Source organism: Lacerta agilis, chromosome 5 (genome assembly GCF_009819535.1).
Source record: "Lacerta agilis isolate rLacAgi1 chromosome 5, rLacAgi1.pri, whole genome shotgun sequence".
In the NCBI taxonomy this organism is placed as follows: Eukaryota; Metazoa; Chordata; class Lepidosauria; order Squamata; family Lacertidae; genus Lacerta; species Lacerta agilis.
Window position 1 is genome coordinate 1,607,802 of NC_046316.1, and position 21,669 is coordinate 1,629,470.

Below are 21,669 nucleotides of genomic sequence, written 5' to 3' on the forward strand. Positions count from 1 at the left end.
TTTCCCAGGGAAAGTGGCAGGGCAAACAGAAAACCACTCAGACCCTTCTTTCCAGGCTTGGGACAAGTGGCAGTGTGGACAAGCCCCAGGGAGCAGGATGGGGCCCATAGCATCCATTGTTGGCCTCGATGTTTTCTGCTCTGCCAGTCTCAATGTTCACTAGCCATCACTGGTGGGATGTGCTTCAGAGTAGACATGCCTAGGAGTGTGCTCTTAATGTGGCTTTAAATGTTATGTTTCAACAAATACAGTATTGGTGAATATTTTAAGACATGACTATGCAACAGCATACACTTTCCTAAGGCTGTCGTTTTCAGGGAGGGGGAAATGATCACTGAAAACTGTTAAAATACTGATGATAGCTTGTCCAAATAATTGCGCTTGATACTATGCATGTGTGTTTGATTATTTATTTATACAAGCACTCTATATGTCTCCTAGGGATACACACCGGGGAAGGTGGGTGGGGAGTACAACTTTGAAACTGACCAAGTTGACTGGAAATGTATCAGTTCCTCGAGTCGCTAATTAATTTTATACAATAATGCCTTTTTAGAAATGAAATTTTTCTGCAGAAAATTTGCTGTAAAGTTTCTATCCCACATCCCTGCTCCCTTTAGAGTAGGCTGCCCACTGCAGCTCTAAATGATTTACTGGCTGGCTTTGCCTCTTTCCAAGCAGTCTCCACTGAGGGAGGGTAATTCTGCTTCCTTTCAGCATCATGTGCAATTAAATGGTCCAGGGCGTACTTGATGCAGAGAAGCAGCAAGATTATCTGCCCTCAGAAAAGGGGCTGCTGCAGCACTACATTAATCCCTGCTCTGTGTTCCGGCAAGGTAGCACACCCAGTTCAGTGGCCCTTCACCAAAGCACAAAGCATGGCTACTTCAACTGTGCATAATCCTCCCATGCTGTGAAAGTAAAGCTTTTCAGGTGCAAAAATGAACTGTGGGCCAATTTTAATTCAGGGGTGAAAAAAGTTTTAGTTTTCTGAAAGTTAGAAAACACCGAAAGAAACAGATCAAATGTACAATTCCCAAACATGTTTTCAGTGACTCTACTTTAATGAATAATTGAAACTCCGGAATCACATCTAGGCAAATGAGGCAAGAATTCTCCCTTGACCTAGAGAGGCTGAATGCATGGCTAAACAGGCTTGGACTGTCTGTCAGCGAAAGCAGTCCAGAACTGCATAGATTTGCAGCCATAAAAAGGTGGAGATTGCTATGTAGAGTTCTTAGACATTAACAGAAGGTTCAGAATATGCACAGTTGCCCTTTAATTGTATTTAAGGCAAATACATCTGTATCAAAATCTCAACTTGGGAAACGACAGAGAAATACAGAGAAATACAGGTTGGAAGTATTTGAAAAATGTGTAAGGTTGCAATGTTGTATTTGTTCTGAATTACAAGCACAGTCTTATTCCACGTGCCAGATGTTTAATCACAGTCCGTCCATCATTGGAAAAATAAGACTTTGGAGTCGTCTTTCCAATAAATGGCAACTAAACATTCAGTTTCGGCAACTGTATCCTTGGTTTAAAAAGCCATTTGGCTCCTAGCTTATATACCTGAGTTTCTAACACTGTTAACACCAGACTGTGTGGCAGGCACAGATCCAGAATATCTCTCTCCCTGTGGGGCCAAGAAAGTGGGTGGGGCAACTTCAATGTGGTGAGCACACGTTTTGGCCGATTACTAAGGCTGGTCAAAATCTGTGGACCTGTAGGAGTAGGAGTTCTTATGGATAAACTAAAAGAGTTTGGTTTATTAGCAGGTTTTAAGATTAACCATCAGAAAATGAAAATGTTAACAAAGAATATGACAACAGAAGACCAGAATATCTGGGTGAAAAAAAACAGTTTCAAACTGAAAATAATACATCCTTGGCTATAACCATGACAGATATGAACTGTACATTGTTTCAAAATAATTATGTCAAAACATGGGCTGAAGTTAAACAAGATATGTCAAGATGGGAGAAGTTAAAACTGTCATTGCTTGGTAGAATTTCAGTGATAAAAATGAATGTTTTGCCTGGAGCAATGTTTCTATTTCAATCAATACCTATTGTGAATAATAGATAGTTATAGTAACTATCACGTTTCTTAAAAGTAAAATGGTTTGAAAACAAATTTGAATTTAATTTAGTGAGGTGACTTGGTAACCCCTCAATCCAATAGGGAGACCATAGCTATAAATGGGGATACAGCACATTACTTGAGAAGAATGTTAAATCTCAGAGTCCAGAGACCCCTCTTCCCACCATGCTTCTTTCTCAGATAGAAACAGTTTTTAATTAAACAGATGGGCATGTTTTAAGAGATTACCAGTGTATGTTTAACATTTTTGGGTTACTCATATTCCATTTTAATCCAGGATTCTTTTTCAAGAGACTATTAAATTGAACTGAAAAAAGTTTCAATAATACATATATAATTATTTTTATCCACCTGACAAACAACCAAAGAACTTCAATCTAGTAAATATAGTGAATTCTCGCAAAGTTTGGAAAATTAAATATATAGTAAATCATCCCAGAGTTTGTGCAATTAAAACAATGGGCCGCCACACAATTCAGTTTCAATAAGAAGAGAGGAAGTGAAGAGTTTGGCCACAACTACTGCCACGTCCTCACAGTGCCCTGGTTTCTACACTTTGCTTTTTTCTCCCTGGGGTGGCTGCCATAAAAACCTGCAGACTGAGATTTCAGATTTCATCTGCCACCCACACTCTTATTAAAAAACATTCAAGCCATGGCAAATTACAACCGACATAACTACAGAAGAAAGAAAAAGCTCACCATTGTTATTGTTGTGAGTTGGGCGGAGTATGTCTGAGCCCCCTTCTAAATCCTGGATCCAGAAAGGGTTAAAATTTAAGCAAGGATTCAAATTGTTGAAATAGCCCCTGGGTCTGATGGTCCCTATCTATGTTCAAAAAGGTAAGACTTTCCTTTCCATCACAAAGCTTCAGCCAAACCTTCTCACACATTCTTAAAAGGCACAGGAACTCCAACCAGAAGAGGATCTAGCGGGCCTTATTTCCCTACTGATCCAAATGATATTTCTCAAAACATGCACAAAGGAAGCCAACACCCACAAAATTTCACGCCAAAAAGCAACTGTCAGGGACAGACACCTCTACCCAGAGGTGTGCACAACAGCTGCTATCAACATGTAAAGGCCCACCTACAATGTTTTTCCAAGGATGTGATTTTACATTTTGATAACTTAACCAAAAAACAAAAAAGTAATAGTACACAAACAGTCCTCTGTGAAAAAGAGCTTGTTGGTCATAAAGAAGTGTGATTTCTTTCTGGGGAGGAAAAAGGAGGGCTCAACTGAGACATCATGTTGAACCATGGTTTGCAGTAATCACAGTTTAGAACACAACCCATGATTTGAGCTTTGAAAAACAAAACACATAAGCCATGGTTCAGAGTTGATGGTTTGCTTCTCTTTTCTCTTCTCTCAGTTTCCCCACATCCATCACTTTTGCTTTCATGATACAACAGTCTCTGGAGGTGGAGCCATGGTCGTAACTATGATTTATCAATTCAGACATCACACCAAACTCATTAAGTTTGGTGTTAAGCTCATTTAAAACCAGTGTGGCCATAAAGTCCACAATGAGCCTGAGTTTATACAAGAAAGCAGTGAGGCCTAATAGCCGGTAACCACAAAAGAGGGGAAGGTAAAGAGAAGGGCTATAATGCCAATTGTAAAATAGGGGTGTTTGTGAAAAACCACACAGGAAAAAAACACATATTTTAATATGTATTTTAATAACGTAAAGCTAAAATCAATGGGTTGTAGCCAACTAAGATATAGTCAGAGCAGACCTACTGAAAGCAATGGAATGGATGGATTTCAATAGGTCTAGTGATAGCTAGCTAAATGGCTCTGTTGGTAGAGCACGAGACTCTTAATATCACGGTTGTGTATTCAAGCCCCACAAGGGGGGAAAGATTCCTGCATTGCAAGGGGTTGCAATAGATGACCCTCGTGGTCCCAACTCTACAATTCTGATTCTATACTTCAAGTGTGACTAAATTCAATTCTGTGTCCAGGGCAGCTGTCTACCAGCTCCATCTGGTTCGCCGGCTAAGACCCTACCTGCCTGCAGACTGCCCCACCAAAAAGGTGTATGCTCTGGTTATCTCCCGCATGGACTACTGCAATGCGCTGTATGTGGGACTACCTTTGAAGGTGACCCAGAAACTACAACTAATTCAGAATGCGGCAGCTAGACTGGTGACTAGGAGCAGCCGCCGAGACAACATAACACCGGTTGTAAAGGATCTTCAATGGCTTCCAGTAAGTTTCTGAGCACAATTCAATGTGTTGGTTCTGACCCTAAACGGTCTTGGCCCAGTATACCTGAAGGAGCATCTCCTCCTCCATCGTTCAGCCTGGACACTGAGGTCCAGCAATGAGGGCCTTCTGGCAGTTCCCTCCCTGCAAGAAGCGAGGTTACAGGGAACCAGGAAGAGGGCCTTCTTGGTAGTGGTGCCCGCCCTGTGGAACAGCCTCCCGTCAGATGTCAAGGAGATAAACAACTATCTGACTTTTAGAAGACATCTGAAGGCAGCCCTATTTAGGGAAGTTTAGGGCAACTGGGAGTGGCCTCCGGGACCATATAACAACAGTCCTAAAGGATTTTCATTGGCTCCTAGTATGTTTCCGAGCACATAACTTTTAGAAGACATTTGAAGGCAGCCCTGTATCAGGAAGCTTTTAATGCTTGATTTTTTTTTTACTATGTTTTATATATGCTGTAAGCCGCCCAGAGTGGCTGGGGAAACCCAGCCAGATAGACAGGGTGTAAATAATAAAAGTATTATTATTATTTGGATAGAACCAGATATCTGAAATAATATGGAGCAGGATATAATAATACCAAAGTTTTGCAAGTGTCACTCTTCTTCAGGGGATCACTTACAACTATTCTGTTGACTTATAAAAGAATGATAACAGAAAACGCCTAAGGTTAAACCAGCCATGTCTATGGTGGGCTAAGTGGAGAGACACAGACATTGCAGATATAGTGGGGAGATAGAAGGCAGCTGCAAGGTCCATCACAGCTTCTCTTTTTTATGGTGTATTTTGGGGGTGGCATGACAAGAATCAATGAACACACAGGCAAACAGCAGCATTTGAGGGACATTTGATGAAAATATTGAACAAAAAAGGGAAGAAAGGGAAGAGAAGCTATAAACAGAAGCAATAAAAATCAGACTGATGAACATGGGAATAGATCCACAGTCAAATATTTACTTCGGACATTATTACTCTGCTGTTATTACATCAGGAAGTATGAAAGAAGGCTTTCCAATAGTAAACACTCAGACCTTTCTTCTAAACACAAAAAGCCTTAAGGCAGAATTCTTAAACTTGTGTGCTGTGGACCACTATTCTGGCCACTAATAAGCTAGCTCATTTTCTGTAGACTCCTGCATTCGGATTAAAACTTAACACTCTGTCTACGCTCTGATGGAAGTTGTGTGAGCCTGCAGAGTGACGAAAAAGCTTTTTGCTCCATGTGATGCTCCTTTCAAAAAGTATCTGAAAGTTACAATTGGTCCAGAACATGGGAGTCAGGCTGTGAAAGGAACCACATCCTGGGAGTCAGGAGGCCTCATAAAACAACTACACTGGCTTTTTTTTTTTTTTTTTGTAAGTGTCCGGACCCAACTCAGAGTGGGCTCGAGATATTTGAAGGACATCCTTCTCCCAAAATCTTCCAATGAAGCAGCCTCAGAGGTTTAGCTAGTTGGGATCAGAGATGGGAATTCTCAGCCATGGGACTCCAAAAGAATGGCTCCTCTTTTCCCATAATCAACAGGTTTTCGCCATGCTATGAAAGCCTGCCATTTTTATGAAGACCTTTGGGCCATAATTTTTAAAGTCCTGCTAGCTAAATTGTTTTAATTTGCTGGGAGCTGCATTGTCAAGCTGACTATAATTCCTCTCCGCTGACGACAAGGTTCTCGAAAAGTAAGCGATGGAAGCCTCCCAACCGTCAGGGAAGACATGGCTGAGAACGGCCCCAACACCAAAAGGCGACGCGTCAGAGTAGGACAATAGGACGCTCCTCGTTGTATTGGCAGAGGATGGAGTCCGAGATTAATAACGTCTTTACAGCAGCAAACGCGGCGACTTCCCATCAGCCCTATGTCCACGATGCCTTTTTGTTCAGAAGCCGATTTAGAGGCTCAGCAACGGTTGCTTTGTGTGACAGGAACATGTTATAGAAGTTCAATAGACCTAAGAAAGCCTGCAGGTCCTTCTTGTTTTTTGGTTCGGGAGCCTGCTGGATAGCTTTGACTTCTGCTGCCATGGGGTGGAGCTGTCAACCAGGTATCCCAGGAACTCGACCTGTGGTACAGCGATCTGGCATTTCTCTCTCTTTACCTTGAGACCTGCTTCTTGGAACCTGGTCAGGACAGCCTGAAGCCGATCAAAAAGCTGTTGTGTTGTCTCTGCTGAGACGAGCACATCGTCGAAATAGGGCATGACGCCAGGCAGACCCTGTAGGAGTCGCTCCATCAAGCTCTGGAAAATTCCCGGTGCCACGCTGACTCCAAACTGCAGCCGACGACAACGGAAGGCCCCACGGTGGGTGACGATCGTCTGTGCCTTGGCAGTGGTGTCATCCACCGGCAACTGCTGGTATGCCTGAGCAAGGTCGAGTTTCACAAAGACCTTGCCCTCTCCCAGCGAGTGCAGTAAGTGTTGGACAACAGGGACAGGGTACACATGCTGTTGGAGCACCTTGTTTATCGTACGCTTATAGTCAACACAGATAGGTACTGACCCGTCTGGCTTGATGGGTGTCACAATGGGAGTCTCCCACTTAACTTTGTCTACGGGCTCCAGGACCCCCTGTGTGATCAGCCTGTCTAATTGTTCGTCCACCTTTGGCTTGAGGGGAAACGGTACGCATTGAGGCTTGACTCGGAAGGGTGTAACTAGCAGGTCAATGTTAAAGGATATGGGCAGCCCCACCTACTGTCCCAAGGTTCCATCGAACACCTCCAAAAACTCAGTGACGATGGCGTCTATTTCTGGTTGTGAAACGCTGTGGATACCTGTGATTTCCAACCCCAGGGATGCAAACCAGTGCAGTCCCAGCAGGCTGGGCCGATTCCCATCAACCAAAACTAGCTTCAACCGCCCCCAAAAGTCCCTGAACTTGCCCACTCCTACAACTGAAATGTTATTTCCCTGATAGTCTCTCAAGTGTAGGTGGTGGGAGTCCAGTTGTTTCTTGGATACTTTGGGAATCAATCTTTTGATAGTACTCCAAGAGATGACGGACAGGGCAGAGCCCAAGTCAACTTCCATGTCGCATGGTTGCCTTCAATAGTCACGGTGACATAAATTTTACGGTGATCAGAACCGTCAGCCCGGCCAACTGTCTGCTCAGCTGAGCAGCGGCAGTTGGTGACAGCGTGGTAGTCCTCGTTAGCATACCTTGCCAACGATTTTTTGCTTCCCGGTGCCGGTAGTGTATCTGATGGCGTAGATGAGCGGCAAACCCTCACAATATGACCCTTACAGGAACAACGCCGAAACATGGCATCCCTGAAACGGCATTTGGACTGAGGGTGGTTGCCATCACAACCCGCACAGTCTGGTTGGTCCGTTGTTCGCCGTTTGACTTTTCCACGCTCCTGCTTGATGTGGCAGACGTCATCCTCTTCATCTGAGCAGCTGTCAGATTCGCTGATCTCTCCATGGCAGACCGGGGTCGGCATCTTTGGAATTGTCAGGCTGTTGGCCTTGCGGATCTCTGCTGTTGAATGTTTTGCTGGCTCCGTGGCTTGGGCTTCCATGGTGGCCTGTTTGAGAGTGAGATCGGACTTGGCGAGGAACAGGCGCTGTAGTTTTTCGTCCCTCACACCGCACACAATTCGATCCAGCAGGGCATCATCCAAATCCCGGAATTTAGAGTGGTATGCAGTCTTCCTGAGGGCAGACAGGAATTCACTGATCGTCTCCCCCTCAATTTGGATTTGATGATGGAATGCGTAGTGGGCAGTGATTCTGGAGACTTTGGGCATGTAGTGGCCCTTGAGTTTCTCAGCCAGCGTGTCCCAAGGCACAGCCTGCACAGCAAGTGGGGTGACGAGAGCCTGAGCCGTCTCAAAGGCTTCTGAGCCGCAGACGGTGAGGAAAAGAGCTCTCTTCCGATTGTCCATCAGATCGGTGAAAGCGTTTGCCTCGAGGTAGCATTCGAAATGGGCAAGATAAGACTGCCATGACTCAGTTGCTGGAGAATACGAGGGTAGAGGCAGTAGCGAAGCCATGGTTTCCCGATGCCTACTGGATGGTGAGGAATGGATGCTAGCCTCAGCGATATCTCAGCTCTTGAGTGTTTAGCTCAGTAGTTCAGTTCTGGCTGTGTCTTGTTTCAGCCGATCCCATCCTCACCGCCAGTGTTAAGTTGTGGGAAAGATGGATGAAGGACACAGCTCTTTAGATCAGCAGCTCTTTATTCCAGCAGTGAGAACTGCTCCTTGTGCCTGACACAACAGTGTAGCTGGCTGCCTTATATAATAATAAGCAACAAATTCCAACTAACTAACCAATCAGTGAACGGCAGCTCTCAGTCCTTCATTTGCATACTGTGGAAAACCTGTTGACGACTGTTAACGACTGCAATTGGTCTTACAGGAAAAAGTCGTTAACAGTCGTCAACAGGTTTTCCACACCTATCAGCCAATCACCCATTCCCACCACCCTTCTGAGTCATACCCCTCCCCCCACTCTCTCACTATATATAAGGGTCTGGTGACTTCTGTTTCGGTGTATCTGAAGAAGTGTGCATGCACACGAATGCTCATACCAATTACAAACTTAGTTGGTCTCTAAGGTGCTACTGGAAGGAACTTTTTTATTTTTTTATTTTGTTTTGACTATGGCAAACCAACACGGCTACCTACCTGTAACTAGACATTTGTCAGCCGTGCTATTATTTGGGATTTGTCTTTCAGCCTAAGTGCTCAGTAAAAGCCATATCAAAGTAGAGAAATATTATGTATTGCACAAGCCACACCACTGCCATGAAATAAATTCTGAACAGAAAGAAGCACAGTAAAGAGCACTCTCATTTCACAAGTAGCACCACTCTCTGGCTCTTGAAGCCCCATTTTGCAAGTTATGGAACCAGTCCCAAGATGTGCTGCCAACTCATTTTCAGGCCAAGGGTTTCAGATTCTGTACTGTTAAGCAATCCCAGTGCACAGAACCAAACAAACCTGGAAACTGCCTATTTACAGCACAGCATCAAATCACGTGATTCTGCTTCAAAGGATCTTTCCGGTACTTTACTTGGCAGACTCTAATGTTTGCATCACTGATGCGATATATTGGCCTCTCTCTAGGCCTCTTAATAAATGGTAGTTATATGCCATCTCTGTTTTGCTCCATTAATGGAAGCCGGTAATAGCTGCCATGATAAGTCTTGAGTTTCTAGTTGATATAAATTGCTATGTTGCCACATTAAATTAATTTAAACACTGGATGTTTGGCAGGGGCTATGTGCAGATATTTATGGTTTTATGTTTCCCAGCTGGCAGTTCACCTTTTGTTTCAATAGCCCACCATCTGCACTAACAAGGGCGGGAAGAATACAATCACAGAAAGAAAAAAATAACATAGGAAAGCTTCTGCTTCAGGTACTATTTTCTCTCCCCCCACCCCCCCCCCGCCACCAATACAAAGTTTCCCACACATTGTTGTTGGCCTATGTCTGCCTCAAAGAGACAAAGGAGTGCCCCTCCAGGGGTGAAGTCTAAGCGCTGCATTAACAGCACTTGACATGACCTCCCTGGGACACAAGCTTGGGCAGGGTGTCTGGAGGTCCTGGGCTTCCCAGACAACAAGACCGCCCCACCCCCAGCCTTGCAGATGTGCTTCAAAGGAAAGCAGAGCAAGAAGTCTGGCACTAGCTTGGCTGTAGCAGGAGGCAGCATGGAAGGCAGCATCTAACCACCTTAGGGACTCCACTCCGGTTTGTTGTAGAATTGCCTGTGGCAAATAAGAATCTCCTCCAGGCACGAAGAAAGAAAAGAAAGCTGTCATAAAGTGGAAGAGAGCTAGTGCTCTCCATCTTGTCCTAGGTTACAGAAAAGACACAGGTGACAACACATGCCCTTCACATATGAACATGGAGACACTTTGCACACAGACTCATCTGGTCCAGCACCCTGTTCTCACAATGGCCCATGGAAAGCCCACAAAACAGAACCAAGGAGGGGGAGGTCAATATGCAAGCATTTACATGCAGGTTCATCACCCCACCTGCAGACATTTAACTTTTAGAGACAAAGGGAGGAAGCGGTAACCTTAAGAAGTGTGCGTGCACACGAAAGCTCATACCAAGAACAAACTTAGTTGGTCTCTAAGGTGCTACTGGAAGGAATTTTATTTTTTTTACTATGGCAGACCAACATGGCTACCTACCTGTAACTTAATAAAGGCAATCATGTTCTCAAATTTTTCAGAAGACATCTCCAAGGACGAAAAAAGAACCAAGAGTTTTCAGTGCCGCAAAGCAGGGATGTGTGCTGATCTAGTTCTTTTGGTCAGACATGATGCTTTTTTTTTTTTGGTACTGCTAAGTGTCCTGAAGCTTAGACCCTACTGTAGGACACAAAGATGGACATCTGGGTGGGGAAGGGACTTTAAATCCAAATAGAAAATGGCTTTGCTACTTGATCCAGACTCCTTGCCCCAAGATTTAACTCCTTCCTCTGGAGACCTGAGAAGGCAGCTAAATTCCTAAAATGTCAGGACAGAAACCCAGTGACCTGTCTATGTGGTGCTGGCGTTGTCTACTTTCAAACTTTGCTTACTGGAAAGGCCAAGTTGGGTGTCCCCAGTTTAGGGAAACTGTGTGTAGCCAGAGTCAACAGTGTTCAGAAATCTCAGGTGCCCTAACTGAAGACAGCTGCTATCCAAGACACCACTGCTATTCCACTATTCCGTAAGAATGGGAGGAAGGTTTAGAGAAAGCTGCTCATATGCTGGGAATACAAAGCCCTGAGGAATCTTAATCTCAATAGTATATTCCACATAGCATTCAGAGAACAAAGGCACATAGATAAACAGTGTTTGGGACATGGGAGTGTACCGCTTATAATTTGTAAAATTGCTCTGAGATAAAAGGTTCTATAAAGAACTGAAGGTTTCCATTTAATTGGGATATCCCAGATCAGAATAGTTATTTTATTAAGTTGCCTCCCAGAAAGTTCTCAAGTGGAACCTGTTGAGTTAGTTTCTGAAGTCAACTTCATCCAAGAAAAAGTTTATCATTTATATACTACACATGTCAAACATCACACAACTCATCAATTAGACATTAGTATTTTAAGTGGTGGGAGATCTTCACAAACATCATAATTAATAATTCTTACAACAACCCTAAATGGCAAGCTATTATCATTTATCTCCACTTTGAAAATGGAGACAAAAAAGAGCCATTCAGTAAATTCATGGCTAAGCCAATGTATAACCAATTTATTAATTAATTAAGAGATTTTCAGCAAAAAAAAATGTTTCCATAAGCATCTTTCAACCAGTTTATCTCTTCAGCCTCCACAAGCCTGGCAAAAATGTGAGCTTTTGCCTGGTTTCTAAAATAATATAACATTGGGGTGAGCCTCACTTCAATGGGAAGCCCATTCCACAGATGTGAAGCTACTACTTGCTGCAGTAACAGCACACCAGACCTTCAAGAGGACCCTATGGAGGACTGCTATACTATTCACAGCTGCAGTCTTAAGGACTATTTACATATTACTGCACACACACACACACACACACACACACACCGTGAACAGCAGGGAGATGAACCTGCAGCATAATGAACTGCCCTTAAATCTTCAGATGAAAGATAGTATACAAATCTTATCAACAAATATATGGTTCCTAAGAGTAAGTGGCGCTGTGGTCTAAACCACAGAGCCTAGGGCTTGCCGATTGGAAGGTCGGCGGTTCAAATCCCCGCGACGGGGTGAGCTCCCGTTGTTCAGTCCCAGCTCCTGCCAACCTAGCACTTTGAAAGCACATCAAAGTGCAAGTAGATAAATAGGTACTGCTCCGGCAGGAAGGTAAACAGCGTTTCCGTGCGCTGCTCTGGTTCGCCAGAAGCTGCTTAGTCATGCTGGCCACATGACTCGGAAGCTGCACGCCGGCTCCCTTGGCCAGTAAAGCGAGATGAGCGCCGCAACCCCAGAGTCGTCCACAACTGGACCTAATGGTCAGGGGGTCCCTTTACCTTTACCTTTAAGAGCAAGTAGCAAAACACACAAATGGTAGTAATGTTTGACAATCCCTTACCATGTGCACTGCCAATTTTGAGGCTGGTGGTGGCAAGGGGATGCTGAGTTCTGTAAGACTCACACGGGGTGTTGGCTTCCACACAGGAGCAGCAGGATTTACATACCCTGAGTTAAACATTCAACAGCAGCTGAAATAGATGCCCTGCAGGCAATCAGTTTCGAATTTGGCCTGGTCATATCCTGCTCCTACTGCAGTAGCTTAGGAATATGAAGCAGTGATCACCCACAGAACTATGCCAGTGTCACTTCTAGACAATGGAAAAACTTGAAAGAATCCCCTAAACAGATTGAGATCATATTGATCATATATAACTTTTAATTTTGTAAACGGTAAGTGTGGCACGTTAATTTTTCATGTTTGTCTGAGCCAAAAGATTTCATTAGGAAAAATAGGCAATAAAGCACCCTTGGCGTGCTTTAGAATTTATATTCTTGAAAATTGTATTTATTGGAAAACTTCCAGTAAATATCATTTAAGCCATACTAAGGGTGCTTTATTGCTTATTTTTTCTGATCAAATGTTTTAGTTCAGAAATTTACAACACTTTTAAGTATTTTAAGATAATAATTTTAAGATAATAATTATTTTAAGATAATTCAACAGCATGGACTTCCCTAGATTTAAAGCAGGTGAAATATGGAGTCATTAAAAACCATTTAACATATTAATTTTAGTATAAGCAAAATGCTATGCACTAGGTATTTACTAGATACAGTCATAACTGAGGCGGGGGGGGGAGCTAATTACAACTTTGAAACTGCCCTGTATGACAGCAGTTTTTGAAATTAGCCAGGCACCAGGCGCATTTGGCACCTGGTTTTCAACCACTTGCAACCAAATGAAGATGCCTGGGTACCAGCATGGCGCCCGGTATCTCTACCATTTGCATTCTGTCAGGAATGCTTTGATGGTGTTTCCTGCTTGGCAGGGGGTTGGACTGGATGGCCCTTGTGGTCTCTTCCAACCCTTATGATTCTATGATTCTAAGATGCATGCCTGGGGATCATTGGATCTGGACTGTTTTCACACACTAATATCCCAGCCTGTAGAATTCTATCTGTTGTATTTTATCTGCACAGTTGAAATGAATTTCTGGAAGCAAAATGCTTTCTGTGCAGCCTGAACAGGAACAATCACCAAAAAAGAGGTGGTCGGAATAGGCCAATATATGTGGCAGTGTTAGAAACTCAGATATATCAGCTAGGTGCCAAATGGCTCCTTAAACCAAGGTTACAGTCCGCCAAATGGAATGCCTAGTTGTCATTTTGGGGCCAGACAGCTCGAAAGCCATATTTTTCAATACAAGCTTTTGGATCCAATCAGAAATTCATTTTGATTGTGCAGATAAAATATAACAGATAGAATTCTATAGGATGCGTTGCTAGTGTGCAAAAGCAGTCAAGATCCAAGGATCCCCAGGCATGCACCTCCAGATGGAGGAGAAGTCAGGTGCATGCCTGGTGCCTGGGCATCTCTGCTTGGTCGCAAGTGGCCAATAGCCAGGTGCAAAATGTGCCTGTTACCTGATATGTGGACTGTTCCTGGATAAAGTGACTTTTCTTCTTTAAGCTCTTAACGTGGCTCAAGGTTGTCATCTGGACTAGCCAGATGTTTAAATGAAAATCAATTACAGTCAGTCCATCATTCAAAAATAAGAGAGCTCTCTTGCCCAGGCAACTTACTAGACATTCCATTTTGGTGACTGTAACCTTCTTATAAGGAGCCATTCTACAGTGTAGAACGCATCCGTGACTCTGCAGCCCTCAGAGTGGAGAGGCCCTCTACATGTCCCATGTACACAAGCAGAGACATCATTCCAAAGCAAAGAAAATGACATCATGGAATTCCTTGGCACAGCTCAGAAGCCTCATCACTGCTCAGGATGGCAAAGAGGTAGATGGTGGATCGGATGGCAGGAGCAACTATTAACTGGGTTATCTTGCAGGGCGCCAGGGCACCCTCAAAGGTGTTGAGCTTTTTTTTTTAACAGAAATGCCAAAAAGACTCGATTTCTCATTTTACCGGTACTTGCTGAAGATCCAGGACAAACACCTGCCAATACATAAGCTCTAGAGGCGCTCTATTCAACCAAGTCTCCTGCACCTGTAAAGTTGCCTCTTTTGAAAAAGTAAAAAATACAGGCAACTGTCCACTAATACATGCCGAACCTGGAAATGAAGTTTTTAAATGCAAAAATGGTGTTTAAAGTGCCTGTTCCCCTGTTGCCATTATTGTTTCTGTTAGAGACCCTGGCAAGGAACATAAGATCTGACAAAGAAATAAAAGGTATAACAGTGGGTGCAAAGCGTACAAACTTAGAGCATTTGCAGATGACCTTCTAATAACAGTAGAAAACCCGTTGGTGAGTATACCAAGGATATTAGATAAAATATCTCAGTTCGGACAGGTAGCAGGATTCAAGCTAAATAAAAACAAAATAAAGTATTGGTGAAAATATGACAGAACAAAGAACAAAAAAATGAGCTACAACCAGCAACACACAGATAATTGAAAAAGGTGCAGTACTTGGGAGTATGGTTAACAGCCAAGAATATAAATATTTTTAAGGATAACTTTGTAACAACGTGGAAAGAGATAAAGAAAAATATGGATGTCTGGGGAAGGATGAACTTATCACTTTGGGGAAGAATTTCAGTTATGAAAATGAATGTATGCTAAGAATGTTATTTTTATTTCAAAACAATACCCATAGCCCAATACAGCGGGACACTTCAAGCAATGGCAAAAAGATGTTTCTAAATTTATCTGGCAGGGGAAGAAGCCAAGGATTAAATATAAACTACTAACAGATACTAAAGAAGAAGGTGGCTTCTCTCTGCCAGATTTGAAATTATATTATGAGGCATCATGTCTCTGCTGGCTACGGGAATGGATAACCTTAAAATGCAGATATTTAGACCTTGAGGGTCATAATAGATTTGGTTGGCATGCATATTTATGGTATGAGAATACCTAAGTGCATAAAGGGTTTTTGAATCATTTGGTAAGAAAAGCAATTTATGGTGTGTGGGGAAAATATAAAAACTGTTAGATTAGAAGACACCAAGGTGGCTTTCCCCAGTGGAGGTGATATCCTTGAAAAAGACTAATGCAAAAAGTGAATGGGCAACCTATAAAGAGTTGCTCATGGTAATAGAACAACAATTGAAATTGAAAAGTTTTGAGGGCATAAGACAGTTAGTAACAGATTGGTTGCAATACCATCAATTAAATGATTTGTTTAAAATAGATTTTAAAAATGGATTTAGTAAAGAATTTTCAAGGTTTGAATAAGATTTACTGAAAAACAATGTGAAGTTACTTTTTAAAATGTGTAAACTGTTGCTAGAATGGCATACCAAAGACAAGAAGTTAAATCAGTGACGATTCAATGGGCACAATGTACAATTTTCATTTTGGGAAAAGTTATGGAAGGGAGTATTTAAAATTTACAGCATGCTGTGCGTTGAAGGAGAATTGTATGAAAATGATGTATTGGTGGCACTTAACACATGTAAAATTAGCAAAGATGTATAGAACTGCTTCAAATGTCTGTTGGAAATGCAAGGAGAAAGAAGGCACGTTCTACCACATTCGGTGGGCGTGCAAGATAACAACAGCATTCTGGGAAATGATCTACAATGAGTTGAAAAAAATGTTTAGAATAATGTTTGTGGAAAAAACAGAGGCTTTTTTACTTGGTATTTTAGGTGCAGAGATTCTGAAGGAGCAGAAACGACTATTTACCGTACGCGATGACAGCAACGCAGATACTACTGGCCCAGAGTTGGAAAGAAGATAGAAGTCCCGACAAGAGATGAATGGCTGATGAAGATGATGGACTAGGCCGAAATGGCGAAATCTGACTGGGAAAAACAGAAACCAGGAATAAAAGAACTTTAAGAAGGAATAGGAAAAATTATAATGTATCTAAGAGAAACACTGTAACGAAAAACTTTGGCAGGATTTGAATAATGCATCTAATGTACGAAAAACTATGATATAAATGGATGATTTTTAAAAGAGAGAGAGAGATAATAAGGGAAGCAGTTGGAAAGAGAAAAATTGACAATGGTAACCATGGAAGGGGGGAGGGGAATCCTAAATGATGATGTTGATGTTTTATGTTTGAACTTAAATTTGTTAAGTAAAACTCAATAAAATATATATTTTAAAAAATAAATAGATGAGCCCAGAAAGGGCAAAATGGCATAAAATCAGCGCCTATCAATCCCACAAGCCTTTGTAAGCGCAATCCCACAAGCCCTTGCGCTGACTGTTGAGGCTTGTGGGGGGTTGGAGCTTGAGCAAGGAGGTTTAGAGGGAGGTGATTGTGGTGTGGTTTGGCAGAGTTTGGCATCTGGTAAGTGTGCTGGGTTTTTAAAGGGGTTTTCCAAGGGTTTCCAGGAGTTAGAGGGTGTTTTCCCCTCTAATGGTTTTCCCAATGGGTGTTTCAAATACACGCAATTTCGCTGATGTGTGTGGTGCTCAGAACATAACCCCCGTGTGAATGGGGAGTTGCCTATATTTCCTTTCTGGAATGGAAACTTGGAAAGCCAATGACCAGCAACAAGAAGAAAATCCTGTTTTAAACTGTCAGATCCATTAAAGGGTAAAGGGACCCCTGACCATTAGGTCCAGTTGCGGACGACTCTGAGGTTGCGGTGCTCATCTCACTCTACAGGCCAAGGGAGCCGGTGTTTGTCCACAGACAGTTTTTCCAAGTCATGTGGCCAGCATGACTAAGCCGCTTCTGGCGAACCAGAGCAGCGCACGGAAACACCGTTTACCTTCCCGCTGGAGCGGTACCTATTTATCTACTTGCACTTTCATGTGCTTTCGAACTGCTAGGTTGGCAGGAACAGGGACCGAACAATGGGAGCTCACCCCATAGCAGGGATTCGAACCGCCAACCTTCTGATCAGCAATCCCTAGGCTCAGTGGTTTAGACCACAGCGCCACCCGTGTCCCAGTCAGATCCATAACCCTACCAAAATAGCAGCAGGTATCTCTACATGAAATGCTTAGTTACAGTTGTAACATATTACTCAAAGAGAAATTCTATACAGTACATGTCTACTCAGAACTAAGTCCAACTGAGGTCAAAGGCACTCACAGGTTAGTAAATCTTAGTTTACCATAAACCTATTGTAAACAAACAACAACAACAACAATTTATTATTTATACCCCACCCATCCAGCTGGGTTTCCAACAAACTACGTACTGTGTGCCCCAGAATGGTAAAGGAAAGATAAGGGGAAATATGTACTTAATACAGTTGGAGAACATAAGACAGTTTGAAAGTGAAACTTTCAGCTGCTATGTAATACAGTACTGTAAAGAGTCAGCAATATATACCTCACGCACTGAATACCCTTGCTTTCAAGCTTCATTGCTGCTGATCACCCATCCCTAAAATGCCACCCTCTTAAAGATGGAAACATTACATAGAACCTTAAGTTTATTTGAGTGAACACGTTGAAATGTAAATACTGGGTGTGAAGCAACACAACTTGTCTTGAATAAAAATATAAATCAGGGAAATAAAAAAGGAAATTTTCTGCCCGTATATGGATCCTTGCAATTATTAGGCATAACTGCAGGGTGAAGCAAGCAGGGTGGGGTTGGGTGGGAGGTGGAAGATTCTCAAGGGCATGTAGGAGCTACTTAAAATGAGACATTTCACCACATGCTCGTTCAACAGACCAAGAAATAACCATCTTCAGAGTGCTCATATATGCCTTGGGATGCAATCCTATGCATACCTACTTGGAGTAAAAGGTAAAGGTAAAGGGACCCCTGACCGTTAGGTCCAGTCGCAGACGACTCTGGGGTTGCGGCGCTCATCTCACTTTACTGGCTAAGGGATCCGGCGTACAGCTTCCGGGTCATGTGGCCAGCATGACTAAGCCGCTTCTGGCGGGAGCTGGGACTGAACAACAGCTCACCCCGGGGATTCGAACCGCCAACCTTCTGATCGGCAAGCCCCAGGCTCAGTGGTTTAACCCACAGCGCCACCCGCTAGGAGTAAGTCCTACTGAAATCAGTAAGACTTGTTTTTCAATAAATGTAGATAGGATCAGGCTACACAATTAAATTCCCCACATGATGCTACTACACATGTTCAGAGATAAACAGTAATACTAAGCATTTATATGGAGCACTTGGAATATTCAGTGCTTTACATACCATTATTTCAGTAATCTTTTAAAGCCCAATAGTACGAATGAGACAACTGAGGCTGAAAACTATGGCTTGTCTAAGGCCATCTGGGTGGGGGGGGGGATGTGGCAAAATATGAATTTGGCCACTGCAGAAAAACAGCTCTCAAAAGAGAGAAATTGTGCCATTCCTGAAATAAAACTGCATACAAACTTGCCGTACATATTCAATCTGTATTTATGACCTTTGTGCAACCCTATCTATGTCCCCTGGGAAATGCATCTCACGACAGAGGAAGGACTACTGTATGTTGAAATGGCTCCTTTGCGATTTGAAGCATATTTCCTCAGAGGGAAACCATCCAAGTTATATGGGACCTATTCCCTAATCAGCCTAGCCACTTACATGCTCACTTGGAAGCAAGGTCTCACTGGGCTAAAGAGTGCATAGGATCACAGCATCAGTAATTCAGAGATAAATACATTGCTGGATTTTTTTAAAAAAAAAAGAAGTACAAGAGTTAAAAGTTTTTGAGATATGACAATGCCCTTTCTGGCTAAATGGAAATGTATATTCAATATTTTCAAAAGCTAATTTTGGAATTAGCTCACTGAAATCATGCTTCATTTTTCATAATCTGAATGAACCCCCTAGCCACTAAACACAGAACAACCTATTAATTCTGTCAAATGTTCCAGAGAACTTTGAAGGAAGTTTGATATGGGCCACATGGCCGAAATAAACCTACTACCTACCTTTGAAGGAAGTTTGAAGTTTGTTAGGAAGAAATGCAACTTTGCAGCAGAAATATCAAACAAAACAGCTCCCTCTATTTATTTCATTTCATTTCATTTCATACTACCTATACACTGTTTGATTGTAAAAAGCCTAAAAAGCCATTTACAAAAAATAAAAAAATAAAACAAGAAAAATTCACAGCCCTATTTCAAAACATTAAGTTAAAATACTAAAACAGATTTAAATTACCTCAACTTTCTAAGCATCTGGGTAGTCTTGCCTAAACAAGGAAGCTTTTTAGCAGGCGCTGAAAAGAGTACAGTGAAGGCGCCCTGCTTGATCTCAATAGCAGGGGAGTCCAAAGTGCCACACTAAACCATTGTACTCTTACAAATGTGCAGCAGTGCCAATCTACCCATTCTAGGCAACCAATAAGTAAATTTATAAAGTAGCAATGAATGTAGTAATGGCACCATAGTGCTCAATGGACATTTTTAAAAATAAGCTGCTGACAAAGGTTGTTTCACGTGCACTCCTCTCCTCTCCCTTCCCTCCTTTGTATAGTGGATCTCAAAATAATTTTGACATTAGCCTTTTAGCTGTCAGAAGTCACCTCAAGAGTTTTCATCTGATGCTGGACGTTAGTAAGGCACTCTATAAAAAAGTGTTAAGCTCACTATTTATAAAAAACAGAGCTCTTGAGAACCAGCTCCCCTTCCTTATGGGCTGCAAACAGACATACTCTACTCTGAAGCAAGTCTCACTGAGTTGAATGGGGCTTACTTCTGAGTAAATAGGAAAAGGATCACATTGCACAGCTACTCAGAAGTAAGGTTACAATTTAACTTTCTGTGCACTTGGGAGTAAATCCCACGGAAGAAGTGGGACTTACTATCAAGTAAACATACATACGTACGCTGCTCAGGATTGGAACCTGCATAAACAGCTTGATAGTTAGAAAGGGTGGAGAGTGGCCTCTCTTTTTAACTGCAGCAGCTTTAGTTAAGAATTCCAGTTTGAGAGTGTGGAGGAGGGAACTTCTCCTCTGAATACTACAGAAACTTCATGCTGACTTCAGAGATCCCTGTGCAAAGCAACATACCAGCTGTGTAACAAGAATAAACCCCACTCTGCGTTTGCAGCCAGAACTCCCCTTGCAAATAAACAGAAAACAAGCTTGATTTCTTCCTCCGTTTATCCAGGCGGATCAGGGTCGACCTCCTTTTTAGACGAAGAAACCAAAGGGTTATAGGAAAGGGAGTCTCGCCGAAGCCAGAGGAGGAAGAAAATTAAGAGACCCGTGTGCTTATTTCCGCTCTATCTAGGCGACCTCCTTAAAGCCACCAATGATTAAATACACAATTGCATCTTTAGTTTCGGGGGTGGGAACATACATTATCAGCTCTAAGTACGTTTTAAAACAGGGTTTTTAAAACGAGCTTTTACCTTGATGCAACACTGGCCAGGACCCTCAGACATGTCTCAGAAGAGGAGGAAATAAAGAGACCAGGAAGTTCTCGTCTTTCTTTTTTTTTCTCCCCTTTCCTCTTTCCTTTCCTCTTCCTCCAACCCCAGCAGAAATCCTTTCCCAGCCAACCGCAGGCGTTTTAAGAAGTTCCTCCGATCATCTTTCCAGAAGACAAATCCACAAGGATTGCAGCCGATCTGCCTGGGGAGATGCGCCCGGCATGGTTCAGTTTTGCATTTTTGGTTCTGAGCAGATACAAAAGAAGAGGACGGGAATTTGATTTTTCTGGTTCTTTTTTTTTATAAAAGCAAACAAACAAACAAAACAAACAAGTGTTTTGTGCTCCGAAGAGCGCAGTTCGCTCCTCCTTAGTCCCGTCCCTTCCCCCTCTTGCTCTCTCTGCCCCGTGAATGTGGGAATTCTCCCTTTCCTGGAAGAGAGAAACTGAAAGGCAGAAACTGCGAAAAGCGGCTCTTCTTCGCTCATTGATCTGGAGAGTTTCTGGGTTGAAAAGTTGACGTGAGTTCCCAGCACTGAGCTCTGCCTCTTAAAGGAGCCGGATCCACCAGGAAATTTAGAAAGGGGGGGGGGAACTAGCTCAGGTTACAGGGAAATAAATAAAAGGGATCTTGTGAGAGAGAGGAGGGTCGGGTCGGATCGGCAGTCACAAAAGCGCGCCTCACATTCGCGAAGAAGAAAGAACTGCTGGAGTTGAACGGCGAACTTGTTTTACATTTCCAGACTGGCATGGAAATGGGAGCAAAATGACAATAAAGCCACTTTCAATCGAGGAAACGAGGAAACGCGCAAGGAGATGCGCGGGGGTTGGTCTGGTCAGTTTACTGCTGCAAACCTAGGATACCAGGTTACTGGATGGTGTCCTCATGCACATTTAAACACGGAGCGAATCCTGTGGAACTCAGGGAGACTTACTTCGGAGACGACA

At 42.8% G+C, this 21,669-nt stretch overlaps 1 protein-coding gene across 2 annotated transcripts in view; it reads right to left on the minus strand.

The window, feature by feature from the left end:
• The window catches only part of ETV6 (ETS variant transcription factor 6), a 121,835-nt gene extending 100,849 nt beyond the window's left edge, over positions 1-20,986 (minus strand). Inside the window, exon 1 of one of the 2 annotated variants that reach the window (XM_033148249.1) lies at positions 20,702-20,985. In XM_033148249.1, the coding sequence (XP_033004140.1) occupies positions 20,702-20,734 (33 nt within the window). In that variant the 5' untranslated portion in view covers positions 20,735-20,985. Of the gene's footprint in view, positions 1-20,701 lie in introns of both variants that reach the window. The other variant, XM_033148250.1, reaches the window with a different exon arrangement.
• Positions 20,987-21,669: the final 683 nt, after the last annotated feature.